Source organism: Cryptotermes secundus, unplaced genomic scaffold (assembly GCF_002891405.2).
Source record: "Cryptotermes secundus unplaced genomic scaffold, Csec_1.0 scaffold510, whole genome shotgun sequence".
Classification (NCBI taxonomy): Eukaryota; Metazoa; Arthropoda; class Insecta; order Blattodea; family Kalotermitidae; genus Cryptotermes; species Cryptotermes secundus.
Genome location: NW_019745083.1, coordinates 179,895 through 207,022, shown reverse-complemented (window position 1 = coordinate 207,022; position 27,128 = coordinate 179,895). Strand labels below are relative to the sequence as shown.

At 36.9% G+C, this 27,128-nt stretch overlaps 1 protein-coding gene and 1 long non-coding RNA gene across 8 annotated transcripts in view; one reads left to right on the top strand and one right to left on the bottom strand.

The window, feature by feature from the left end:
• Window positions 1–1,170: 1,170 nt before the first annotated feature.
• On the bottom strand, window positions 1,171–22,897 carry LOC111874888 (MAGUK p55 subfamily member 7). Of its 6 annotated transcripts, none has more exons than XM_033755646.1 (13): window positions 22,812–22,897; window positions 22,387–22,453; window positions 19,982–20,265; window positions 16,129–16,260; window positions 12,168–12,335; window positions 11,180–11,376; window positions 10,247–10,365; window positions 9,565–9,603; window positions 8,780–9,118; window positions 7,629–7,831; window positions 7,401–7,541; window positions 6,864–7,079; window positions 1,171–3,366 (listed from the first exon to the last, which is right to left on the bottom strand). In XM_033755646.1, exons 2-12 carry the CDS (start codon window positions 22,421–22,423, stop codon window positions 6,903–6,905), a joined length of 1,836 nt encoding a protein of 611 aa, XP_033611537.1. In that variant the 5' UTR covers window positions 22,424–22,453; window positions 22,812–22,897; the 3' UTR covers window positions 1,171–3,366; window positions 6,864–6,902. The 6 variants fall into 6 exon arrangements, with proteins under 6 accessions (XP_033611537.1, XP_023726515.1, XP_033611538.1 ...); XM_023870747.2 differs by having other exon boundaries at window positions 8,780–8,959; XM_033755647.1 differs by having other exon boundaries at window positions 22,670–22,892.
• A 431-nt stretch (window positions 22,898–23,328) lies between these two features.
• Window positions 23,329–27,128, top strand: part of LOC111874886 — a 102,856-nt gene continuing 99,056 nt past the window's right edge. For both annotated transcript variants that reach the window (XR_002844629.2, XR_004514140.1), the window contains exon 1: window positions 23,329–23,455. This is a non-coding gene — a long non-coding RNA (uncharacterized LOC111874886). The remainder of the gene's footprint in view (window positions 23,456–27,128) is intronic.

The window sequence follows — 27,128 nt, the reverse complement described above, 5'->3', positions numbered from 1 at the left end:
CTGATCTGACAGAATTATTTAACAATAACTCATTTAAATACAGTCAAATCATGTTAAATATGATGAAAACAGAGTGAGTGGCCAGCCACAGCATAATTTGGATGGCCAGGTAACAATGTCATACAATCTGTCCATTTGAGATGTACTACTTCATCAAGCTGGTATTTGTTAATTCTAACAGACATTATGCTTTACTCCTAAACAGAGCTGTCTGTAGCTGGAGAAATAAATTATTTTCTTTTTTAAATTTCAGGACTAAGACAAATTAATCCTTTCCCATAAGGTGCAGCTGCACAAGGGCATGGGCATTCAGGCTTCTCATACAGAACCCATACTTTTCTCCTAAGCAACAGGAATCTGTGCCCTTATCAACAATATCAGCCATGAAGATACAATTTAATTTAAAAGTGCAACGGTCAGCTTGCAAGTACTTCAAATTTCTTTAAACATTCTTTACTGGAACTTAACATGAAATTCTTAAAATATTAATATTAAACATTAAAGAAAATATTACTGCAGGTAAACACTATATAACCTCACAAAAAAATATGTTAGGACCAAATACTTCGAACTTCTGAAGAAGACACACACCACAGAAGCTACTAACCCACTGGAATAATAGACAAAATACAAACACAAAATCATGCCAAATTTTCTGAAACAAATGCCTCAATATTATTATAAAACTGGATGCATGCTGTCTGTTAACTAAATTGTTTTTTTACTCTCATCTGTTTTATGGCGCTGGGATAGTTCAGCAAGTATACAGCCTAAGATATGCAATGGATGACTGTGGAATCAGGGTTTGATTCCTGGCAGAGGCAAGATATCTTTCTTTTCTCCAGTCTCCAGAACAGTTCTGGGGGTCACTCAGCCTCCTATCCAACGGGTACCAAGGGCTCTTCCCCGATGGACGAAAGGGTCGGGACATGAAGCTAACCTCTCAACTCCATCTAGCACTGAGATTGAGAGCATGCAGAGCCATGCCTCTGCTATCCCATATGCCTTCATGGTGTGGTGTTTAATTAAGGACAGGGATAACTTTCCCTTTACACCTCCTGAGTGATGTTTCACAGCCATAAAAGCAGCTATCAACCTGAACGGGGAAGACGTCTCAAAAACCATCAAGGCATGCCAGTGGGATTAGAAGAGGAAAGAAAAAGAAAGGACTGTAACATCACACAAAACTTTAGAACTGACCAACCTGATCATACAATGTGAATGGTACCCTTGCTGAAAAGATCACACAAACCATTTCTGTAGAAACAGTACAAATATCTATAGCCAGTTCTGTGTTATGTTCCAAATATCATCTGAAGAACTGAGGAAAACAACAAATGTCTCTAAGCCTACGATCTCATCTTCAAATTCTCTCATTTTACACACGAGCACATTTAAATCACGGAATTATTATTTGAAGTTACACTTGAAATTATGCACATACTCATTTCACCCAATTTTGTGGAAATATCTAATTTCATATACACTCACGATGGTAATAATAATCCTTAGTACATAAGTGTTTATAATATTGAAATAATAAACCTGAAAACATACCAAGGAATGTGAAATGATTTCAAAAGCTCTAAACTCTTCCTGCAGTCATTATACTTCAAACCCTGGAATGACACTGGCCACTAGAAGCTGCATATACTCTGAGCCTGAAGATAACATAACAACTCCAGTGTGCGAGGCACATCAAAGTAAACTGTCTCCCCAGTGTTACATCCAACCCCTTTCACAAACAATAAAGTAACAAGTTATTCACTCATTACATCCAAAAAGTGCTGATGCTAAACTTCAATCTCACTGCATCACGGCTCTCAGTCATCATGTACCTGTTATAAAATTTTCTTGCACATCTCCAGTCTTTATATTTGCACAAAAAGTGTACTAATACATAATAATTGTACCTGTTAAACAAATGGATAAATAACAAATATATACAATTTTTAACACAAATCTAATTATTGCATATCAGCCATGTTGACAAAGATCAAATTCCAGGTTCCCATATCTTCATTTTACAATACTACATAATGTAAAAACAGTAAATTTACAATTTTCTTTAGGAATGGTCAAGATCTTGTTCAGTTGTAAAATAAAAATAAAGGAGTAACCACCAATCAAGTTCTACAGTATTACTATTGCAATGCTTTAGAATATATCAGATGAATACAAAATATCCTCTGCAAAGACATGGTGTCTAGCTTTAAGAAAACACATATGAAAATACACTCAATGTGACTTAAATTAAACAATGTTAGAAGTATTCCTTGTGTACAGTCAACAATGTGTTCTTGAACAATACAATAAGCTCATTTCATGATTTGAAACAGTATTTCAACATGAGAAATGGAAAAAGTCCAACAGCCTACAAACATGATAAACAGGGAAAAGGTCTCCCTAACAAATGTATTAGTGAGAGATATGCACAGAGATCTTGCCAGCTGTAATATAAATAATGGATACTGACAGATGTGGAGCAGTGCAGGTGACATACTGTACATCAAGGTATTCAATATTTATATCTCAAACATAGTCACCTTAGTTGCCAATTATGCAGGCATAAATCCAGAGCCTGATACAGATAATTGCAAATCACGTAAACTGTGAGCTAGATTTAATAACGAACAAATTTTGGCAGTGAACAATGAATATAAGTTATCCCTGTTTATCACAATGTGACATGATCGCTGAGCTGCAAACTATGGAATCAAGGAAACTAATGTGTGACCACATCGGGTAGTAAAGAACCTTCAGTAACTGCACACTGACATTTCCTTATCTGTGATTTGAGTCACAAAAAAACTAATTACTGCAGTCATTATTATTATTATTATTATTATTGTAGATCCCATTATTAACAGAGGGAATTTTCATGCCTTCTCCAATATCTTACAAATCTGATCAACATGGATATCTTTGGTACAAGATTGAAATCTGCAGTTAACATATGAGATGGGCTACAGATACACTTTTCTTGCAAAGTCCCATTTCCTGACAACAACATTAGCATGGCAGTGATTGGTCAGGGCCTAACCATTCAAGGCCTGAGCTAAATGACATACGTCCCCATGCATATCTGGGATATAACAATTAACAAGAGCTTCAGCTAATATGACATGGAGAGAAGCAGTGCCCACCCAAACGACACTACTTTGCAATAACGATCAAGCAAACATATGAATATAGCCCAAACATCCCCCACATGTTTAACCAGAACAGTACATAACAAGCTGAACTTGATAATGACAAATGTCGCACAGCTTCTATATATGAAAACGAAGTCCATGCCAACAACAAGGAGCACTTTGAAAATGGGCATATATTCAAATACTTTCTTCCTTCAATGTCACTCTTCATCTGGAAAAAATAAATACCATTCTGAGAAGTCAGATATTAAACACAGAGATTGCAAATCCAAAACACTTGTGTTCCAAATAGTTACTAGTACAGCTATGAACAAAACATGTTCCCCTTCCATGTAAGAGAATAAACACTTCATCAATCCCTTGGCAATGTGTCAGGATTACTGACAAAATATTTCCTTATATAACACATATGTCTTCAATATAAAACAGTGAAAGACAATAAGTTATGGCAATAAGTCTAGACAGAGGAGCTGACAGGATTTATAAATAATAATCATGCAGTTTAGTGAGTTATTTCTTTGTATAATTTCTACTTCCTTAAGAATGTCAGATATAAATTCAAACTTTTTGAACCATCAACATATCTGAAAAATTTAACACATTAACTCCCACACTGTCTTTTTGTGTTTGCCCATATCCAATTTCATAATCACCCATACGATTCTTGTAACTGTATCACGGATCTTTAGTTTGGGCTCTTAAGAGGAAAATAGCCTTAGGATTTGAAATGCTCTCAGTTCAAACACATACATACATCACCAGCATGAAACAACTATATATACAGATGTTATGCAAATTTCATATCATTATTACACATTCTATAAGAAGATACCTCAACTGTAATCAATGTTGGATACTTTCTGAAGCTCTGTAACACAAAATTTCAGGATCCTACATGAACTGCCACTTGTGTTAGTCCCTTCTACCAAGCTGATACAACTTCAATGTTAGTATTATTGGTGGAATAGAATTAAAAGATACAAAAGTACTGTAGTCTCTAATGGAATGATGTCCAAACCAAGTTTCATGGAATTCAATCAGTTGATTGAAAAGTTCTGGATGGGATCAGACGTTATACAATTGGGAGATGTGAACACAACAGACTGATTCACCCTAATTTCAGTCTTATTACTAGTATCTCATGCTCTTGTGGATATGTTAAAAGAAACGGTCAATATGTAACCTCGCCCCAATTCAATACTGCATGACATCACTCTGTTTTCTCCTACTAAACAGCAATCATAAATACCTCGTTCATACTCCTTCTTCACAATGCAAAGTGTGAAGTGATTCTGATGTGTAGTTTTGTGTACAACACTTTCTGAAAAGTGCACCCAATTTCATACACTGAATAAGTAATTCAACAAGTTTTTTAATTTCAGGAATCAGAAAACTTCAACACGACTTTTACACAACATTTAAACAGATGGCATGGGCATATTTCAAGACACTGATTATGAAAGCCTTGAAATGGTATAAGTGATGATTACTTTGCAAAACTGAAAGCCACTCATGGCATTATTTTCACTGAATTTAAATTCCTGAGTATGGCATACACGAATAGTTACATTTTTTTTTCCTTGGCACTACAGCCCCAGTGGGCCTAGACCTACTTCCATGAACTTCTCCGTTCACTTCGGTTTTTATAGATCTTACACATTCGGTAGGACTCCTTGGGCGAGTGATCAGCTCGTCGCAAGGCCTCTGCCTGTAGACAAACACAGAAAAATGCACACAAACATCCATGCCGAGTGGGGTTTGAACCCACGATCTCGGCTTCCGAGCAAGCGAAGACAGTGCATGCCTTAGACCGCTTGGCTACCGTGACCGGCGAATAGTTACATATACTGCAGGGTTAATACAGTAGATCCAATATTAAGAATATACCATGCTGTCTCATGGGCTTCTATTTTTTACAGTGCCACCTGTATGAAGCCAAATTTTCTATTTCTTAGCCTCCTGTCTAATAGGTAGAGGGGCCTCTTTCCCTTGGGGTAAAGTGGATAGTGTGTGAAGTTGACAACTTACCTCCACTTAACGCCAAGGTAAAGAATATATAGATCTACACATCATGTCTTCATGGTGTGGTGCTTAATTAATTAAGTACAGGGATATCTTTACTTTTCCCTCATGCTGGGCTCTGATGTAGATAAATTTCTTCAATAGTGAAAGAATTCAGTTCACTCATTCTAATGAAAATGACAAATTTTAAAGAATTCTGGCCATATGATTAACTCATAGCCTGCAATATAGCTGGGCAGTCAGCTTTATGCTATTATCCACTGCAATGTCACACAATACGAGAAACTGTCTATTCTTAATGTTAAACAGGTCACAAAATGCATGTAGCATAGACAGAGAAGCTGTCATATGTGAAAGTGTATAACATACACTATAAACGTCCAGCCCTTACGTTGGGCTCCACCAGGTTGCTGCTGCGTCCTTCTTGTCCAATTCTTCGCTTTTTTGTTGGTGTTGTGGATATTTGATGTTTGCCGGATATGGGTTACATGAATGCTGGGTGCCATTAAGCTTACTATAGAGGTTTACTTTTCAGGAAAAAGGAGGATAAACCGGAAACTACAGGTGATAGGTACTGCATTCGCACTAGAGCGATGAGATTCAGTCCACATATGGGCCTCGCTTTAGTGGGAAATATAAGAGTGTTTATAGCTAGGCACAACCACACACTGTTTAATGGGCACTTTTTGATATTCAGGTAACAGCACTTGTCCTTAACCCCTTAAACAAACTTGAAATCACTCAAACTTTGGCGACCGTGTCCCTGGCTAGTTATTTAGTGACTGCTTTTTTTTTGCACAACACTTAGAAGTGATTACACTTTCACTTAAACTTTTAAGCCAAATTAAGATTCACACTAATTTTTGTGTCTAATTAATTTTGCAGTTATTCAGAGACTGTTCCAGTAACACACTTAAACATAATTTTGTTTTTAACTTTGACTTTCGAACCAAGCTGCCAGTGATGCCAATTTTTCGGCTGTACACTTGGAGAGTTGTTCAGAGACTGCTCTAGCAGACTGACTCTGCTTTGAAGCAAGAAATCTTCACAGCTTCAACTCTGCCTCCAAGTTACTACCCTAATTTCGGCCGATTTGAACAATTCGAATTTAGGGAGTTAACCATAATTCTCACTGCTACAATCACCTAGCTTTAGTTTGGGACTTTGGACCTTAAAGTCCTAACGTCGTTTTTGACAGCTGCTTGAAAAATTACACCATTAGCGTGGGTTGCTGGCCTTCCCACTTTTGACTTACGGGGTTCAAAACCTGTCAAGTGTAACTTTACCAAAGGATCCCGCCTGTCAACTTTCGAACTGAATTTCCAGGAAAACTCTGTGGGGTGCTTCCTGCCTGGTCTTTGTAGGAGTGAAACAGACCCTATTCTTGAAACCAAGAATCGGGCTAAGTCACCCTTGAATATTCCTTACTACATCCTATGCGTAATTACTATAAAAAGAAATCTTGATTACAAATAAAGCTGGTGGTGTCAGTGGTATGGCTACACCACCATCTGAGAGGTCAAAATTTAAGTTAAACTGGGGATCAAATTACAGACCATTATCACATAAATCACATGGCTTCCATCATATCTCTTAAAAATATATAAAATTCATGAAGGCAACTAACCTGTATGTTCAAAGGTTTCAGTGCAGTTGCTATTCAACTAATGTCATAAATATGCTTACCAATGATAATTTATTGGTCATGGATCTTCCTGAATGTTGTCACTGAACCCAAGAGGCTGGCACCCACAGAGGCTCTGTTTCTACTTTCTTTACAGCTAGTAATAGTTGTTCGAATGCTGTTGACAAATCGGAATTCTCAATAACTTTATCAAACAGGTGCCCATACAAGAACTCTATACGTTCACTACTATGCAGCATTTCTCGAAATTCGTCATCCTGAAATCAAAGAGATATGACTCACTGGTAAAGCTTGTATGTAAGCTCGTGAAGGTCTAAAATCATAATATCAAGTATGAAATCCTATCTCAAGGTGTTAATATTACTGAGAAGTACCAAGACGCAAATAAGATTTAGATAATGTCACTGAAGGTAATTACTGCAGAATTCCTACAGCCAGTCACTTGTGTTGGGTGTGAGTTCTTTCAACACCGTTACAATGAAACCTGGAAGTCTATACTAGCATTCTGTTCCCTACAATCCAGGGCTTTCCACAAAGTACAAAATGGTAAGATGAACATAAAAAACAATCGTACTTACAGTAAACCCTCTTGAATTATTTTCATCAAATGTAGATCTGGCATAACATGCGTTACGAGTCTCTTTCAGAATATCAAATTCTGGTGGCTTGATGTAAATTAAAAATGGTTTCAACTGAGGAATCCTCAACATTTTCAGGGCCTAGAAAGAAAGAAAAAGGACAAAATGATGTGCCTATGCAAATCATACAAGGTACAACATAAAATCAATGGTGAAAAGGGAACTGACTTGGTAATGTGGATTCAAGATGCAGACATATCCAGCATTTACTAATGACTTGACACTTTCTGCTGATGTACCATACAAATTCCCTTTGTATTCCCCAAATTCTATGAATTTTCCAGCTTCAATCTCTTCTTCCATTTTTTCTCTCGTTACAAAAAAATATTCCTTTCCATTCACTTCTCCATGTCTCATAGAACGAGATGTGTCTGAAACAAAATTATGTTGTATACTTACATTCATACGATTACAAAAGCAATAAGCCATATCTACATTCATTCAATCAATCATGAAATAAAGTAAAACATGAAAACACCAGAAAGAAAGCCAAAATGAAGCATCATCAAAGAAATTATATAATATCATTAAGAAATATAACAATAAAGATGGGTAATTACATGGATGTCATCTAATTAGGGCTCTTGAGTGCCTACAGTAAGTGTTTAAAATTTGGCTCAATGAAGAGATAACAAGAAGTCCTGAGAAAAGCTTATGACATACACTTCCCTTTAAATCTGCAGAGAAGGACTAGCAGAATATAAAATAATAATTTCACAGATTTGTGAAACATTCCTCTACATACTATCTGCTACAACAGATTTCCAATTCTTCATATTTATTGGGCATATTTCAAAATTTGGCAGCAGAATACACTGATACATTTTCCTACCATATGAAAAGTAATGAGTATGTTTAGTTGTTTTTACTTAACAGTGAGGTAATTCTTTCTCTCTTCCTCTCTTGCCTTATAATGGTGTAACTCTAAACATTCTGCTGTATTGCATGAGAAGAATTTAAACTAGCCTTAAGATGTAAACTGTTGAATTGATTAACACAAGATTTAATGGCAATGTGAGCTTCATGTTCCACTACAAAAGGGGCAACTGCATGAAGAAATCTTTGCACTATGATGCTAGTTACATCCCACAAATTCCAGACACCTCACTGGAATAGCACATCCATTTCCAAAGCCAATATAAGACTTCTGGCTTCTTAAATAGTAATACAGGGGTTGAAAAATCATATATTTATATATGGACAAATATTTCAACCACTCTACTTATGACCAGCAAGTTCTGCAGGTCTATGAAACCCAGCCTCCAGAATGAATGCTGCAGAAAATGAAAGAAAATAAAATATGATACTATGATACTCACATGGGATAGGAGTCTTATATTTTTCTTGGTCGGTAGCAATGAGTCTCCGCTTGAGCTCATTGCGCCCAACACCCGGAGGCCCGATGAGTACCACGGGTCTGTGAAGCCCCGGGCGTGGGTAAAGCTTTGCCACTTCCTCGTATGTGGCAATCTCCTCACGGTCAAAGTCATCATTCTCGGCTGTGTCATACATAATCTTTTTAGTTTTAGGTTTAGAGGCACAGCGAGGGGACTTAGGGGACTGACACCCAGGGAGGACTGAAACAGAGCACAAACCTACAGGGAAGTTAGCGGGCAGCAAATGTAAGCCTAATGACCAAACCACATCGCTGTATGACCCTGAAATATACCAGAAACAAAAGTATCTCAAGTCATTGTATCCAGTTACAAAACATAAATTATGTTATCTACCTATATCTTGCAATTAATAAATGAATTCCATTATCAAACTGAAGTGTTAATAGAAAATAATAAAATCAGCTTCAAAATGTAAGTTTTAAATATAACAGATAATTTGTTATCTCTAGCTTCTAAACATAGTTCTATTATACTTTACTATTGTACGAGTTAAAAATTACTTACAAAGTTTACATTTTAATACATTCAAGCTATACAGCACCAAAACTGCAAGTAAACTGTTATAATTAAAGCTTCTGCACTTAGACCATGTGTCCTCCCAACCCAAGCAAAGCCATGCTGTAGAATTCCAGGAGAATGTGAGGAAAATACTATAATTAATGTGAGGCGTTAAGATATTCAATGCAGTTGCAATGTCAACAACTCACATTTACCGTCAGGAAGGGGGGAGAAACCTACAGTGTAATCTGGAACCAGAGATATACACACATGCTAGCATCAGCAAAATTATACTCTCGTTACTCCACAATATACACATTTCATCTTTTTATTTTTATATCAAAGTTAGTAGCACTCTCAGTGTAAGAATCAACAAGAAGTGCAACTCAGCACACATTACACAAATTTAAATTTATTTGCCACTCGCTAACTTTCTACAGAATAGGTGTATTAAATCTTTACTAAGTTAGGGGTAAAGTTTCAACACAGAGCATTTCATTTACACTGTGAACCCACAAGCACAGGGCCAGACAAAGTTAACCTTTTAACACAACAGTCGGGGCAAAATACAGAAACTGTGGGCCAGCTGGTACTATGTGCTCCATTATACAAGTATTTCTCAGACATTAATGACATTAAAACGTAAATTATAATGGCAAATTAAAATTAAAATCCTCTTCTGCTAAGAAGAAGTAGAGTAAAAATGTTCACATATTGTTCAACTCATTGGAGAAATTTCCTTCTTTAGATAACTTAAGTGAAACACTCTGTGTAGATTAAGTCTACAATATGTGCAATATCTAAATGATGTAAAGACACACAATTTCTGTTCACAAGGTGGTGACAAAAAATACATTTGTTTAAACCTTTACCACTGATTCCTTATCTCACCTTCCTCTGATGTTTTATCCTGCTGGGTTCGCTCATGTAGAATTCTACGCTCCTGCAGTGCTCGGCTGGGTATCAGTCCAGCCCTCATATTACGATCTCCTTCCCTCCTGGCCTGCCACCTTAACAAGGACAATAAGACTAAAATTAATATTTCTAAATTCAGACATCCAACAGCATTAAAATGAACCATAACAGTATTTAGAGCTACGGCAAATATAATTTGATAGATACACAAGAAAAGATATGGAACAATAATTATGGTCACTACAAAACTTATAAACTGATAAATCAAAATACATGATCAAACTACAGAGTGAATTACAGATTCAAGCTCTTAATCTGTAGGGGCATTAAGCAAGAGAAGACATGCCAGGTCCAGGGTCACAGAGTGAATAATGCTGCAGCTGCACTAGTATAGTTAGTGCCTTGTAACTTTAGCCGCACAGAAAGGTAAATGCTGTTGTTGAGCACGCGAAGCTTTACGCTTGTTGTGATGTTCAGAGCTACTCCCCAAGCAGAAAACATTGCCTACAGAGACCAGGAGTAGATACACAAGGTACTAGACACCTGACCACTCCAAGACACTATATTCCATGCTGACATAAGCTGATAAGACTGCCCCCCCACCTCCAGCTCCGTGAGAGATGGTATGACTCCTCTACCATGGCTAGAGTTCTGAGGAACTAACAGTAGTGTTCACTTAAATCTTACCTTGTCATCAATTCATGCTGCCCTGTCAGGTTTTCCTTTTCAGAAAAAATATTAGTACCTTTACACAACTTTTTACAGTACAGTGAAGTGATCAACTTCCCAAATTATGTTCTGCTCCATTCAATTCATCTCACTTTGTTTTCCAAGGTCTTTAGTGAAAATTTAATACAGCCTTATGAAATCAACAAATTCTGTACACAATGAAATAATGGACAGACTTACCAATAAGCATCATCTTGGCTTACAATGTGCAACACATCTCCCTTTATAAAATCAAGTCCTGCCTCCTTGCATGGTATGTAGGGATCAGTTGAAGATGAATAGTCAAAATGGGCACGTACTCGTACTTTACTTTCCCGAATGCCTACTTTTCCATCTGCTGGAACCAACTTGAAGGTTATTGTCCCTTCAGAATTTTGCTGTAACATAAACCGAACCTAGTAAATCCACAACCTCTGTACATCTTATTCACACTGAACCTCCCCATACTTCAACATCTTCTTGCATAATATATTTTATATTTCTGTCTTCAGGAACTTCACCATCTGTTAACTTTGCTAGTCTTCTTTATGTACAATATTTCTTCACATACTCAGCTGAATCCTAGGATAAATATTTTACAGATATTATGGACCCCATCCTCTATATCACAGCCCAATTTCTGTACATGTAAGTGTTCATGCTTATAAACTTCATTTCATACAGATGGGCAACAACAAATACAGAAGATTACAGAAACCCTATCAGATGCTTCTAAGGAGGTTGGTCTACAAGTAAACTCAGAGAAGATGGGGGGGGGGGACACAGAGTATAAAGGTACCCACTAAATCCTTGCAAAAATTGTAGCAAAATTGTGAATTGATGTGCTCAGCATGAGATGATTCAACTTTGGCATTTGAATGATATGAACAAGAATGATAAAATACATTAAAAATTCATTACTGGCTACATATGTATGCGTAGAAAATAAAATACCAGTTATAAAAATGATTATCAAAACAAAGAACACTTCAGTACAATTAAGACATGAATACATACATGTGTTTTAAAACAGAAATTAAAAAGCTGTCAGTCAGGCAATAAGAATTAAAATGAAGTGTCACTTTTCTGAGTAAATACAAATAAACTTAAATTCAAACTTCAGTTTAGGGAAGAACCAGCCAATATTATATTAAAGAAAAAACTACATGTTTAATATTATATTACTAACCAGTATTTTGAGGACGTCATTAGGCGTTTTCCCTTCAACATTGATGCCATTAACTTCACACACCTCATCCCCTACATGGATGAGACCTGATCGATCTGCAGCCCCTCCATGCATAATACGAGCAATTACAATTTTTCCCGTCTCCTCATCTGTTTTTATTGTTGCACCCTGACAAAGAAACACATTTCAAGACAACAACTTCAAACATATGTTGAAATGCTTAATAAAACTGTGAACACTGTATCAAAGATTAGTTCCCACAATGAAGGATTATGTAAAATTATTTGTAACAAAAAAAGCAATACAGAGAAATGAGATGTGATGGCGGCCATATTTAAACTTGGGGTCAATGTTATTTATGCTCTATAGTGTGAGACGCTATGCCTACAGGACCCATGTGTGTACTGTCACAGGAACGCAACACGCAGCCAATAAGGGGATCTAAAGGAGGCAGGGATATACTAGTGCATAAATGGGATAATGTGGAATTTGATCTTGAAGAAAAATGTTGTGGTCATATAGGCTAAATTTATCTGGCATTAGATGGCACCTAACAAGTGGCATTGGTCGACCATCATGAACATTTAAAATTCATAGCAGGGAATTGATTTAGGTTTTATTAATGAAGTTTTATTGAGCACAACCAGAGTTTACCAAAGCTGAACGTTTAATACAACATGCATAAAAATGTAAAAATAAGCACACTATAACAATGTGAACCACGCTAATAAACAAACATTCTACTCATGCTCTCAAGTAAAACTATGACTTGTGTCAGGATAATCATAACCTAATATTACAAGGAATAGAACAGGAATAAGGATGTCAGATTTTTGGTTTTCACGGCAGTGACCATGAAGAATGCCGTTTTCTGGGATGTGGCACTGTGTAGATCTTCTGTGAAGATTTCGGAGGAATGTCAGTTCACACAAGATCTACATGGCGTCACATCTGAGAAGATGACATTCTTCAGGAATACGGATATCCAACACCAATACTAAGTTTCAATAAAAGTTTATACAGACTGTCCATAAATGACCTTTATGATTTCAATCTTTTATCACCCAGAGCAATTTTTAAGGCAGAGTTAAGAACTATAAACCACCTGAAACATGAACTGAAAAAGGTGTTATAAAAACTAACAAAGTTCAACATGAGAACCCGAAGTGACTTGAGCAATATGAAATTGATATTTAACTTCCTGCCACACTTTTTGGAGAATACTGTGGTCACCCTTGTACAGGCATCTGCGATCTACCTCTTGAGTTCATCTAGTGCTGTCAGCAACACTGTGCTGAACAAATTTTCAATTTCTGGGGACTGCACAAAAATGACTGCTTAATGTTTTCAATGTGTTCTTCATTCACAGATGGTGTGCCAATACTTTCTCCTTTACAGACACAACCATCACTCATAAAACGTTTGTACAAACCAAGAATTGATAGTTTACTTAATGGAACCCCTCCATACATATAGCGAATCTGCTGCTGCACTGTTACAACAGATTTCATTTCATGAAAAGCCAACACATGACGTGTCTTTTCTGGTCTGGGTGCCATTTTGCAATATTCATCAATGTAGCTCCACCTAGTGGCAAGAATGAACAGCAGGATACGACTCTTTAGAGTTCATTTTTCCAACTGAGGTATATTTCAACTGTATTTAAAAAATCCTCTGAATAATAAAAACAGACAGAATTTTAAAGATCATTTATCCACTGCAGTTCTCACCAATAATGTTAAGAAGACAAACCAACCACTTCAAGCCCATGTTCTGCCCTCATCCCTTAAACTATTAATTGAATGCTGTACAATTACAGTTGCATGTGCCATATATGTGCTGATTATGACATCACAAAGATAGTTTCCTGCATGTACTATAGAGGGAACAGTGGAGCTGTTTCCCCTGCACTGGCCACTGGCTCTCTCAGTACTTAAACAAAATGTCATTACTGATTATTGGTAAAATGGTGATACAAACTTACTGTATTTAAAAGAACTGAGTCCCTTCTGACATTAAGCCTGCCTTGCAACATGTAAACAAGTTTTATGACACATTCTTCAGAGTCTTGATGTGAATAACATGCCATGAACTTGCAGCACACCACTCCTACTTCTATAGTACATCGTGTAATGGCACATTTTGCATCAACAATTCGCAAAAGTGAATACTTGTCACATAATCTGACTGCTCAAACACATGCACATCTTATTATATGTGGGAAAAATTTAATTCATCTTGTGACCACGAGCGCAGATTCATTCATTCATTCATTCATTTTATTTTTCTTTGAGTAATCCATAACAGTGATCATCACCTAGGATATAGAAGATGTCTACAGATCTCAGCAGAAATCCAGGTTTTACACCAAGTGTTTTAACAGTTAGTGGGCATTGATCTCTAATCACATGTGAATAACTTAGACTTTTCTTTCAGTTAGCATATGACTGTTGGATTGCTTCCTTTTGTCACAAACTGAACCCATAATCCATCACTCTCTGACAAGCTTTCATACAAATTACTTTGGAGAATTCATTCTTGTGGGTTTTTATAAGTGAACTTTCAATTTACGCAGTGTAAAAGCAGCAGTGTGTTATGCTTTAAATGTGTGCCAAATTATTCACCTCAGAACTTCACAACATGTCACAAAATTTATTTACATGTTGCAAGGCATGCTTGAAGGCAGGAATGGCCCAAGCCTAGTAGTAAGTGTGTGCTGACACTTACAGTAATCAGTCATAAGGTTCCGTTTAAGTAGAAAGAGTCCACTTCAGTCAGGGAAAATCCCCATGCTGTTTCCTCTGTGATCATGGAGTAAACTACTGTACTTCTATGTTAATGCAAGCACCACATTTCCAATATACATTCCGTACTATTCAGGAAGGCAAATCAACTGAAACTTTAAAAGCTGTCCATCAGAAAGTCAATGTACACTAGACCAAATGTGACAACACATATATAGCACACATACATGAAGAATTAAAAATGTGATAAGACAAAAGTGAATTAAATAAAACAATGCGTATCTCTGAACTTTAATATACTTTTGTGGAAGTGGATGTTGGGGTCATGAGTGTTGAAGTAAACAGGATAGAGGGCAGAAATTTGTCTTTGATCATTTAGGTTTTTCTTTCATTTATGTAACTGTATATTCCAACAGAATTACATAAAAATTTATCATGGTATTAAGTACAGCTCTCTGCAGGGAAAAATAAAACAAGGAACAGCTTCTACTACGTATTCAAAAAAGTATCACTTCAGAAGACTGCCAGGGCAGAATTCTTTAGTATTTTAGGAGAGCGAAGGGGAATGAATAAACTACAAGTCAACAGTGCAGCCAAATGCATGGAACAATGAAAGAGACAATGGCACAAATACGGAAAATTCAGAACTGTGAAATCTCCCACTGCAGGACAGAGAAACTTACCACAATGGGCTCAACAGTTTGGGCACCACTCTGTGCAAGCAAGTTATAAAAAGAATAGATGTAGAGATTTATAAAAGCTTTTAAAGCAACATGAAATATATAATGAAACACCTTTGACAAACTATAAACACACTGATAATTAAAGTATCACACTATAAGAAATACAATATATACAACAGTACAGTATTCTTAAATAGTTATAAGGACAGTAGTTTCCACTATTGTAAAATTGTACACAGTTGTTAAGTCAGCATAACGAACAGAGAGACATGGGAAGTACCTCACTGGAGAGGGGAGGGAACCCAAGAATTTCTATTAAAATATTACAACTGTTCACAAACAAACTGTAAAGGAAATAAACATATTAAATATCATTCTGTATATTAAATGACATTGTAACCACTCAATTCTATCTAACAAATCTTAAAGTAGGTTAACTCTCAAAACTGAATTCCTCCAAAATTTTTTTAAAAGATTCCTCATATTCTCAAATGTACAAAACACAGAATGATGAGTACAATAAAAATAACATACCAGTGGTTCATTGCTCTTCACTAGCTGCACAATTTTAATTGTCTCTTCATCCTCATCCACTTCAAGAGGTATTTCAGGCAATCGAGGAAAATAGTCCTTCTGTGCAACTGCATCATGTGCACAAAGCAAACCCTGCACATACAAGAACACAAAAAATCTTATATTCTAATTTTGAAGAAGCTAAATTCAAACTGAACTTTCACTTCTCTCAGTATGAAGCATTAAAAAAGCATAATGTTACTTTAATTATGAATCCACGCAAAAAAAAAACAAAACAAGTTCCTCATGGTTACTCACATCAAGCAAACAATGAACATAACACACAAATGGAAATTATTTTCCTTAATTTTATGAAGTTATGAGTTTAGAAGTAAAATATAGCATAACAAAGGATTCAGAGAAACTGTAGCTTTGAAAGACAAACAATACAATTATTATCTCAGAGTATGAAAATATACAATGAAAGAAGTGTGGAAATAAGTGCTTAAGTAATAAAAAATGTACATAATGTTTATAAACAAGCTCCATTCCATATTTTCAGTAAATAACACAATGGACATGGACAAGCCCCTTTGATCCTCTCCAAAATCTTCCTTCTCACTCAGTCTGTAAAATCACTAGGCTACAGGCTGGACGATCATGGGGTCCAATTCCTGGAAGGGGCAGGAATTCTCTTTACCACTGTGCCCAAACTGGTCTGGGACTCATCCAGCTTCCTATCCAGTGACTACTGGGGGCACTTTCCCAAGAGCATCAAGCTGACCACTAATTTCCATTTGGTGCCACAATTAGTATGTACTCACTCAAGTCTTCCTGGTGAGGTGCTAAATTAAGCATAGGAAAAATTTTATCTTTACAGGAAACTCATTACAGTAAAACCTGTCTTAAACGGAATCTCAAGGGACCAGAAAAAATTTCCGCTGAAACCAGGTTTCCGTTTAATCAAGGTATACTATAATAACTAAACCAGAACAAAACGTATTTGAGACAAAACAAAACATGCTCATTAATTTATTCATACTATAATCATTGAACACATGCAAACATTACACTGAACAGGAAAAAACTGCAGTACTCACTTTTTATAATTTTACCAGAACTCCGGCAGAGTTTTTTGCATGCAGTTTACTCGCTTGGCTGCCTAACTTTCCACAAAACTTTAGCTTGAGAAATTAGAGTAAGCATGTCTGAAGTGTTCTGTTGCACGGCAAACTCCTGAAGTACCTTTAAACTGTTGGCAGCATCCTGATAAGTCTTCACTCTACACTTTTCTTCTTCTATCACAATGTCATTTGCATCTTCTTCCTCTTCCTCCTCCTCCTCCTCTCTTCCTTTTTTCGATTTTCTCTAAAATTCTCAACTAATACATCGATATCTGTTGTGTCTGGTTCTGTTTGCACATCTTTGTCTATGTTGATGTAGTCCTCAGCATTGCAGTTACTGAAAGCAGCTTCATTCATGCAATGTTGCAAGTCCTTCTGGTCATTCTCATTTTCTGCACTAGGAGTATTATTGTGTATTATGGGAGGGGGTGGGTTTCTCCATGCACTTAGACCAGTTATTGGTCCATTGTGTGTTACACTAGGAGTAACTTCTACCATAGAAAATCCTGCTTTTTCGAAACACTTTGTCACAGTTTCTGGTAAGAACTCCTTTACTGCTTGACTTATCCAAATAACCGCATCTAGAACCGAGACAGTTCTTGCAAGTTCAGAGGCGGATGATGTAGAATCTATATTGACGAGCAAAGATTGCATTAATAATTTATGATAGTGGACCTTAACATTCCGAATGATGCCCTGATCCACTGGTTGAGAAACACTAGTGGTGTTTGGAGGGAACCAAGCAAGTTGCACCTTGGAAAGTTCGATATGGGGGTGGCATGTTGCGTTATCCAAGAACAACAAAACATACCGGTTTTGCATTTTCATTCTATCATTGAAGACCATTAACCATTCCTCCATGATCTGTGACATCATCCATGCCTTTTTTTTTTGGATATTCACTCAACGGGGAGTTTCTGTATGTCCATGTTTCGGAAGCATTGTGGCTTTGCTGCCTTGTCAATCACTAAGGTTTTCTCCATTTTACCTGACATAAAACCACATAGAAAAACAGTCAATCTTTCTTTGCACAGTTTTCCTCCCAAACATTTTTCACCTTTCAGACATAGCGATTTATTCGGAAGCGCGCGGAAGAACAGTGCAGTCTCATCACCGTTCGCTATGTTTTCAGGTTCATATCCCTCAATTATGGATGGCAATTTTGCTTCCCATTCCTCAATGGTCACACTATTTACATCACTTGATTCACCACAAAGTTCATTAAAAACTATCCGATGTCTTTTGCGAAAACTCTCCAACCATCTGTTAGATGCTTTGAATTCAGTCTTCCCCAGTTTTTCAGCAACATCTTTAGCATATTCCTGTACCACAGGACCCAACAACCGGTGATTTTTCACCCTCACATTGACAAACAACTCCCACACTATTTCATTAATGTCTTTGTTTGCAGTTTTCTTAAGTTCTCTTTTTATTTTTCCATTAGCACAAGTTTCCCACTGCTTCAAAATTTCCGTTTTCTTCTTTAGAATCTCATACACTTGAGTTTTACTGACGTTAAACATCTTCATGATCTGCTTAACAGACAATTTATTACGCTCACTCGCATGAATCACTTCTAATCTTGTGTTAAGATCAAGCACAACTCCTGTCTTTGTAGCCATGATGACAACTGCTAAAGTAAAACTGTAGGCCTAGAGTCCTTACTGAATACAATTTCCAGAAGGGGAAAACAATTCTGCTGAATCTCAGTGCAGGTAGTGCAGTACCGTTAGAAGCTTATTTTAAAGAGTTAGGGAAAACAAAATTCTGTAGAATGTATAGGATGCCTAAAATTATTCTAAATGATGCATTCCGGAAGACTGGAAATTTTCCATATAAAGGCTTATTTTGATTTCCATTGTCCGCGTTAGACAGTTTCCATTTAATCCAGGTTATTTAACACCTTTTTCAGCCCCAAAGTCAAGGGACCTGAAAATATTTCCATTTAAGACAGATTTCCGTTTAATAAAGGGTCCGTTTAAGGCAGGTTTTACTGTACATGTAGGGTAAATGTAGCTTTTGCAAGACTAGAATGCTAAGCCCATGATTCAGCCTGGCACCCTGAGAAGTCTACAGTGCATTGCCATTCTGAAGGACAACTGATTCTCTAGCAAGATATCTCACTAACTGAAATAACATTCGTTCTAAAGCAAATGTGAAAAGTAATGGCTATAAGCAAGTCTCCTATGATCAACTTGAAATAAATCTGTCCAATGATTTAGACACTGACCCTAGATCACAGACATGAGGACAGAGACACAAACCACAAGATAAGGCATTGTTCTTCACTTTGTGAAGCATGCCTAACAAGGTAAAAAATTATATCTACTTTTACACCACTCTACACAGAGATTACATCCTGGATATTTAAGTTTAAGGGAGCTGGGATAGTGCAGTCAGTATAATGACTGGCTATGAGCTGGATGGCCAAGGGGCTGGAGCTCGAGGCCAGGGAGATTTTTCTCCCCTCCATGTTAGCCAGACAGGTTCTGCAGCAAACCCTATCTCCTATTCATTGGGTACCATCAGCAATCATTCACCAGGAGTAAAGCAGTCAGGGTGTGAATCTGACAACTTACCGCAAACTAGTGCTGAGGTCAAGAATATGTGTATCCACTCCCCATGTCTTCATGGCATAAGTTAAGCACAGGGACAACATTACTATACATATTTATGTTCAAAAACACGTAATGCTAAAAAGTTTCTTGACCTAATTTTAAACTGAGCTCAACTTCAGCGCAATACTTCACCTGAATGTGAGGTTTTTGGAGCAGCATAAAAATTTCTTTGCATTCTTCTCTTAAAGCAGCTCTCGGCCCAACCACATCCAGAACCTCCAATGCAATTTGCATTGAATTTGAAAGCGTAGGATGGAACTTCTCGTCTTTCCCATTGCTGATTATCTTATTGTGAACCTTTACTAAGGCATGCAGTTCTTTTGATTGTAGCAAGTCACTGAGAAACCCAAATTCTTCTTCTGAGCTTGGAAGAACTTGTCTGGCTTCTTCCAGTGATGCTAAAAGCCGGGAGAGAGCTGAAAAAAATCAATACACACTATGGTATGTATGCAAACCCTACCATAACATTCTGGTGTAGGAGTATGAAGTCATTTTATTGAAAAATGTAATGTAACATATATGGAAATGTTAAATTAGTCTTTAGTTACTTATTACAGTAATTTGAGGAGTGTGTAATTTATGATACTTAAATAATCTGGTACCAAATATCACAGATGTTGGTCTTCTCCTTGAGTGAGTTAAAGGTACTGACAACGCTACTCCCATGTCTGGCAGGTCATGATGGTGTATAAAGGCCATAGAGGAAATATTATATATTCTAAATCTTGGAAATTTATGGAAGTGTGTGGTTAGTTATGCACCTTGCCTTACCTACAACAGACAGGCCAGAGTACTTGTTAGACTAAGCAGCATGGTGCCCTTTGGAAATAATAACATCCTTAAAGGAACATGACCCCCAATTGTCCAGCTTACAGCCAATCACTTTACAGAAATACCATGGCCCTTGAATAGCATGAAAGGACTGAAGGATCTGGCGAAATGTGTTACACCACACTTTCTCTAAAAAGGACACACCAATTGTTAACCTCTTGCAGTTATTACGTTTTGTACTCATGTGTTACTGACAAGAAACCACATAAAGCCGTGTGGTTTTTGGATAACAGCAAAGTACAGGGAATCCACTTTATCTTTTGACATGCTGGCTAGAAATCTGTTAGCCCACACCTGTCACAGGTGGTTACTGAACCATCACTTAGTCACACAATGCTTCCTAGATTGTCTCAATACAATTACCAGTTCAGCATTTAGTTGCTTTAAGTTATGTACAAACAATTTTACTGTGTTGTGAAATAACGAGTTCAAAAATAACATATACTGTAAACCTTAAATTATTCCTACATGATGAATTAGCACAGTGGTCTTCAAGGAGATGACATAGAAAGTTTAATAGAAAACATCCTGATAGCACAGAAACAAACAACCTCCATGGTTTTAGTCCACAAGCAAACTATACTGACCAAGCGATGGCCGCTTGTCGGCAAAGTTAGTGCCAACTTTAGTGGAGAGAGGGTGTCATGTGGTCAGTGCAACAAATCCCCATGGCCATTAATTTCGGTTTTCTAGACCGGAGCCGCTATTTCCTTGAAACAGATCCTCAATTATCATCACAAGGCTGAACAGACCCCATTCCAGACCCACTACTTCTCAGAAAATCTGGTAGCGCCGGGAATTGAACCCAGACCTCTGGATCTGTAGGCAGGAACTCTGACCACTAGACCACAGAGGTGGTCTACTTGATAGCACAGTGTTGTGTAAAACAATGGTTCACAATACTGTAACAAAATTATGCTCTATAGCAGGCATGCCCAACTTCAAACAGGTTGTGATCGACTTTCTAGTGTCAAAACTGTCAGTGATCTACCAGCCCCTCCTATCATTGTACCTCGTTTTAAGAAAAATATTGGTAAAAATAACATGACACATGATTCTTGTTGTAAAAGCAACATACATTTAAAGTATGGACTTACCTTGTTCATTAAGAACGGAAAAATAGGAATGACTAATACGTATTTTCCTTACAAAATCTGACTATAATCATACTATATTACAAGTGAACTACATGCTTTTCATGTATAATTTCCATATAGGCCTATGAGATCGACCAAAAATCGTCCTGCGATTGACGATTTGGACATGCCTGCTCTATACAATCGATGCTGGATAAAAAGAAATCTCAACAAAGATATGTAATGATTGAAGAAAAAATTGATGACATCAATACACAATCAGATGCAACTTTTTAGCTATCACATCTTTTGGATCTTTAGTGTGGGACGGCAAAAAGCAAAGCTCACATTGGTATAACGATGCTAAAGTGCACTTCAATCTATAAATATTTAAAGACATATGATTTATGAAACTTAAGGTCATTTTAGCTCAGACCTATTACATTATTCTTATTTGCAAAGTATGCTCTTAAAAACAGACTGATGGGAATTCATTATTATTTCATTTTTAATATTTTGCCATATAAATATAGTGCCAGTGAAAATGTTCCAAGCACATATACATATTCTAAAAACTATGCTATACCTTTAAAGAAAAATTAACATCTAAGTAATAAATTCTGTACCAACCGGGATCCCAATTTCCATTCGCCATAACTGCTGTCATTCTATGACTCTATTAGTCTATCATTATTATCTGAAACCGAAATGTGCATACATAAGTTTGTAAGTGCATAAAAATATCAGTTATCTATGAAATAACAGTTTATATGGATGTGATGACAAGAAACAGATTCGAATATCTTTACTGTATTACTTAACACCAATCCTACAAATGTTACTGAATTCAATATCTCAAAAACTTTTTTTTTTTTGTCTAGCAAAAGCATAATGTGTAAGAATGAATTATTACACTTCATTAGTTTAATAAATTGGTCTTGATGCACTCAAGAATTGTTAGCGCTGGCAATGTATAAAAATGAGAGTCACTTCCTGTACATAATGACATTCCAACAAAAATCACAGCCGTGCTCTAAACAATTTCAATATTTTACCCAGCGTAGAGCTCCACTTAGGCTTCGAAATATATTCTTTGCCCATGTCAAGCAGTTTTCACAAACTAAAAGGTGCCATGTTGTTTTGTACAACTGCCAATCAAATGAGAAAACTAATTGTAAATTTTATATATCCTTATATTACGAATTAGAAACTGAAAATAAATTAAATTTATTACATGAAATTATGTCATGGAATTAAATGTATTAATTATAACCATTTTCCGTGGCTCAAGAAACATTATTCTACTTATGCCACGCCTTATATTCATTACAGCCAACAGTGAATTGGAATTGAAATTTGTTTGGATGGTATTCAAGGTACGCATTCAGGTTAGATGCGGATACTGATTCTTTAGTTTGATAATATTGAAAATGCATTTATGAAAGATGTAATCAGGCACATTAAACTGTAGTAACTGTTGCTTATATTATTTTTTCCCACAAAAAATATTTGTTTACGTCTGGAAGTTTCATTGCTACGCTTGTACATAATATAGGTTGGCAGCATTGGAAGAGCACTGCATGGAAAGGAGGGTTGGTGAAATTAGCGCATTTTGTATACTTGTTGTGAATTTTGGAAGAAAGACGATTACTTTTTGTATATTAGCGAGAATTTTTTTAATTGTCGAAGAATATTTTAGGTAAGCTTAACTCCACTAAAAGCTCTTGTTATATACTTTCTCATTGTTTATGTAGGCAGGTTACTTCATGCTTTGTATACCATAATTTTAGATGGTTGTTCGATTTTAACCTGTACCGGAATTGATTAGCTGCTTTTAACATTTGTATTGAAAGACTAAAGTGCACATTAGGATTTCATTATGCATCAGCGAGCACACCAAACTTAGATCTACTTTTGCTGAAAGGCAGGAAATAATTTTTTCAACTACTGAACTGAACAACCTGTTGATATAATTTTTGTGGTTTTTACGGCTATAATTTTTCAGATAATTGTCTTCTGCATTGCGACACCATCTGGTCTTGTAGACGGATACTAATGTTTCGGAGGAACATGCATCTGTTTCCGGTGAAGTGTTTAGGTTCAGGAATGTAGGCAGGTTACAAGGAAGTTGACCATGTAATCATGGAGAGGGTGTAAAGAAAGGAGCCCGATCCCAGCCAGTCGGAGAAGTGGGGATTAAACTCCTGGAAAGGGCTGACCTTTATCAATATAGTATCTACCTGCGAAGAGAAACTAGTTTGCCTCTGATAAGGGCCATTTACTGCAATTTTTTCTCATTATCTGAAATTGGTTTCCCTTACCCACTATCCTTGGGTTTTATGATTAGCTTGTAAAATGCTTGCATAGCCAAGGTGACTGCCAAAACTACACGCTTCAACACTGAAGATGGACGCAACATGTTCCTCTGAAACATAGGTAACTGTCCACAATACTGCATGGTTTCACAACTTAGAAGACCACAATGTGAACAGTATGCTGGATTGTCGGCAAACAAACTTGTAAATAACTGGTGATTGACTTGTAGAAATTATACCGTGGAAATGAATTACTTCCTCCATTCTAACAGAGAAAGTGGTGAACAGCTATATTTTCAAATTGAGGTTACAATTGTACTTCTTTTCACTGTTGTTTTGTTATTTCTGATTGCATATGTTATTTTGAAGGTGGGAACAGTTCACTAAAATAACCACTCATAAAATTATATGCTTCAAGGCCATGGTATTTCACTCACCTTACCTTGCAGCCCTGTGTCTACTCTGCCTCATTCCCAGCTTTCTGTGAAAATAGACTGAATTCTATGTTACAACTAGAAACAAGATCCATGTGGTGAAAATTGTTATGCATACACAGCACAGAAACTGAAACAGTCTGTATTCCAGTGTTGATGTAGCAGTACTGCATGATTTTGCCATAATCTTGAACCATATACTTTACTATAGCCTTTCTGGTGTTGTGAAACACTTCACTATTGAGTGGTTTGCATTCCTGCTTCATATCCGGGACGTCATGAGTTCAGATTTCTGTCTGGAGACCAGCATCTCTGCTGACAGAGTAGTTATGGTTTTCCTCAGTTCCTCCAGGTAAATTTTGGGATAATTTCATAACACAGACTAGACCATTTCTTTCTGTGTTGTGAGGATTCATGAATCTTAATATTTGATACTGTATAATCAGAGCAGTTGAAAGTGTATTTAAACAAATATACTGATGTGAATTGTTGATGGATCATAGGTGCTTGTATTTGTGTTGATTGTCATTTTATATGGCACTTATGCATTGGATTTGGTACTTATTTATGGGCAGTTTGGGTTGACAGTTGTATCTCTTATTTAGAAGGATGGATGAATGAATGAATGAATGAATGAATGGATGGCTGGCTGGCTGGCTGGTTAGTTGGATGACTAGATGAATGTTCATAAAAACAAACAGTCCAAGGATCCTTTTGTCCAGGATGTGAAAGAAGTTGGTGCACAGTACAGCACATTTCAGAAGGACCTGAAGTGTAATAGGCATAACTCCATATAGTCGTAAGAAGAAGATACACTAGAGCGAACCTTAATGCTCTTTTGAGGAGTTCTGCACCTACATAGGTAATTGTCTGTACACACATTGTCCATGTACATACACATCTGCAAGAACTTGCAAAACACTTAGGCAAGGCATGTTACAGTAAATGCCTTGTAGATAATGCATAAGAATTTACAATTAAATTATTCTTTACATTCTGTGAATTTTTAGTAATATGAATTCATCAGCAGAATAGGGAGTGTGAGTTGAAAGGAATTATTTTAATGCTGCTTTAAATTATCTTCTGTTTGTGGTTAAGCACTTAATTTGGTGGGGGGAGGTGGTGGTAACTTATTATATACTTTATCTCTGTAATTGGAACCTGATGACTGTAACATGGATTACGCATTCATCACATGGAACAGAATAAATAACTTCAGAATCAGTCACTACCAAGTAACGGGTCCCTTAATGTATATACACAGTGTGTCCAGGTTCTGTTAGGACTGTGTTCATTAAAAATACAAGATGTGAATTATTTTCAAAATTTCACTCTTTTTATTCAAAATAGTCTCCTTCTGAATCAATACATAGCTGGAATTGATTGAAAAGTTTTCGAAAACTGTCACTGTACTCCATTTATGGAATCACATTTAAAACTGCAGTACATTCCCTTTGGATGTCCTGGATGGTGTCATGACGGTCTCCTTTCATCGCCAAATTAACTTTTGGGAACAACCAGAAATTGCTGGAGCCAAATCTGGTGAATACAGAGGATGACCAAGGACTGTGATCCCTTTTCTGGCCAAAAAAATTGCTCTGCACGATCTTCAATTTGTGGGGAGGGGCATTGTCACGGGGGAGCGACCAGGAACTTCACTCTTCATATTCAGGTCGAATTCAAAGAATTATCGCTCACAAACGATTGAGGACTCCGAGATAATATTCAGAATTCACTATTTGACCTGGCAGAAATTCCTTGTGAATGATTTGTTTGGAATCGAAGAAAACGGTTAGCAGTGTCTTTGCTCGACTCTTTTGCATGCACACTTTTGTTGGTTTCAGCTTCTTTGAGCTCAGCCATGCTGTACTCTGCCACTTTGTGAGAGGTTCATATTGAAAACACCATGTCTCGTCACCAGTAACAATCAGTTTTGTAAATTTTGTATCACTTTGGGCCGACCGTAACATGTCTTTGCAGTGTTCCACTCTGGCATGTTTTTCATCTCCTGACAGCGCATGTGGTACAAACTGCGCACAGACCTTCCGTTTCCCCAAATCCTCAGTTAAAATTTGATGCACAATACTTGTTGGTATTCCCAAAAGCTCCTCAGTGAGTCTTGCAGAAACACATCTGTCTGATGCAAGTATTTCGGTCACTTATTTCACATTTTCTTCAGTGCAATTTGTTCTCGGCTTTGATGCACGTGGAGCATCTTCAGTGTCCACCCTGCCGTCATGAAATACAGCATACCATCGAAAAATATTCGAGCGACTGAAGCAATCACTACCGTACACACTTTTCATCATTTCATATGCTTCTCCTGCTGTTTTGCCTAACTTCAAACAAAATTTTATGTTGGCTCTCTGTTCAACCGCCATTTTCCGACGAGCGTCAGAACAATACTGTTACATTCAAGGTCAGAACACATGATGCAGCGATGCTTGCGCTTTGAAATTATAGACAGCCACAGCTGAAACTACAAGAATCTTAATGGCACAACTCACCAACAGATGGCATTGCAGGGCAAAATTTAAAAAATTAGTCCTAATGGATCCTGGACACACCGTGTATGTCTCATGGTATGTTTTGTTACTCAAGTCAGTAAACTGCAGCAGTATTT

Bases quoted from the DNA above. Each gene is read 5' to 3' on its own strand.
- LOC111874888 (XM_033755646.1), bottom strand. From the start codon at position 22,423: ATGACAGCAGTTATGGCGAATGGAAATTGGGATCCCG. The intron at 12,336-16,128 runs GTATGTTATTTT...TTTCTTTGTCAG, and splicing joins TGAAGAGCAATGAACCACTG to GGTGCAACAATAAAAACAGA. The intron at 11,377-12,167 runs GTTAGTAATATA...TTTATGTTACAG, and splicing joins ATGACGTCCTCAAAATACTG to CAAAATTCTGAAGGGACAAT.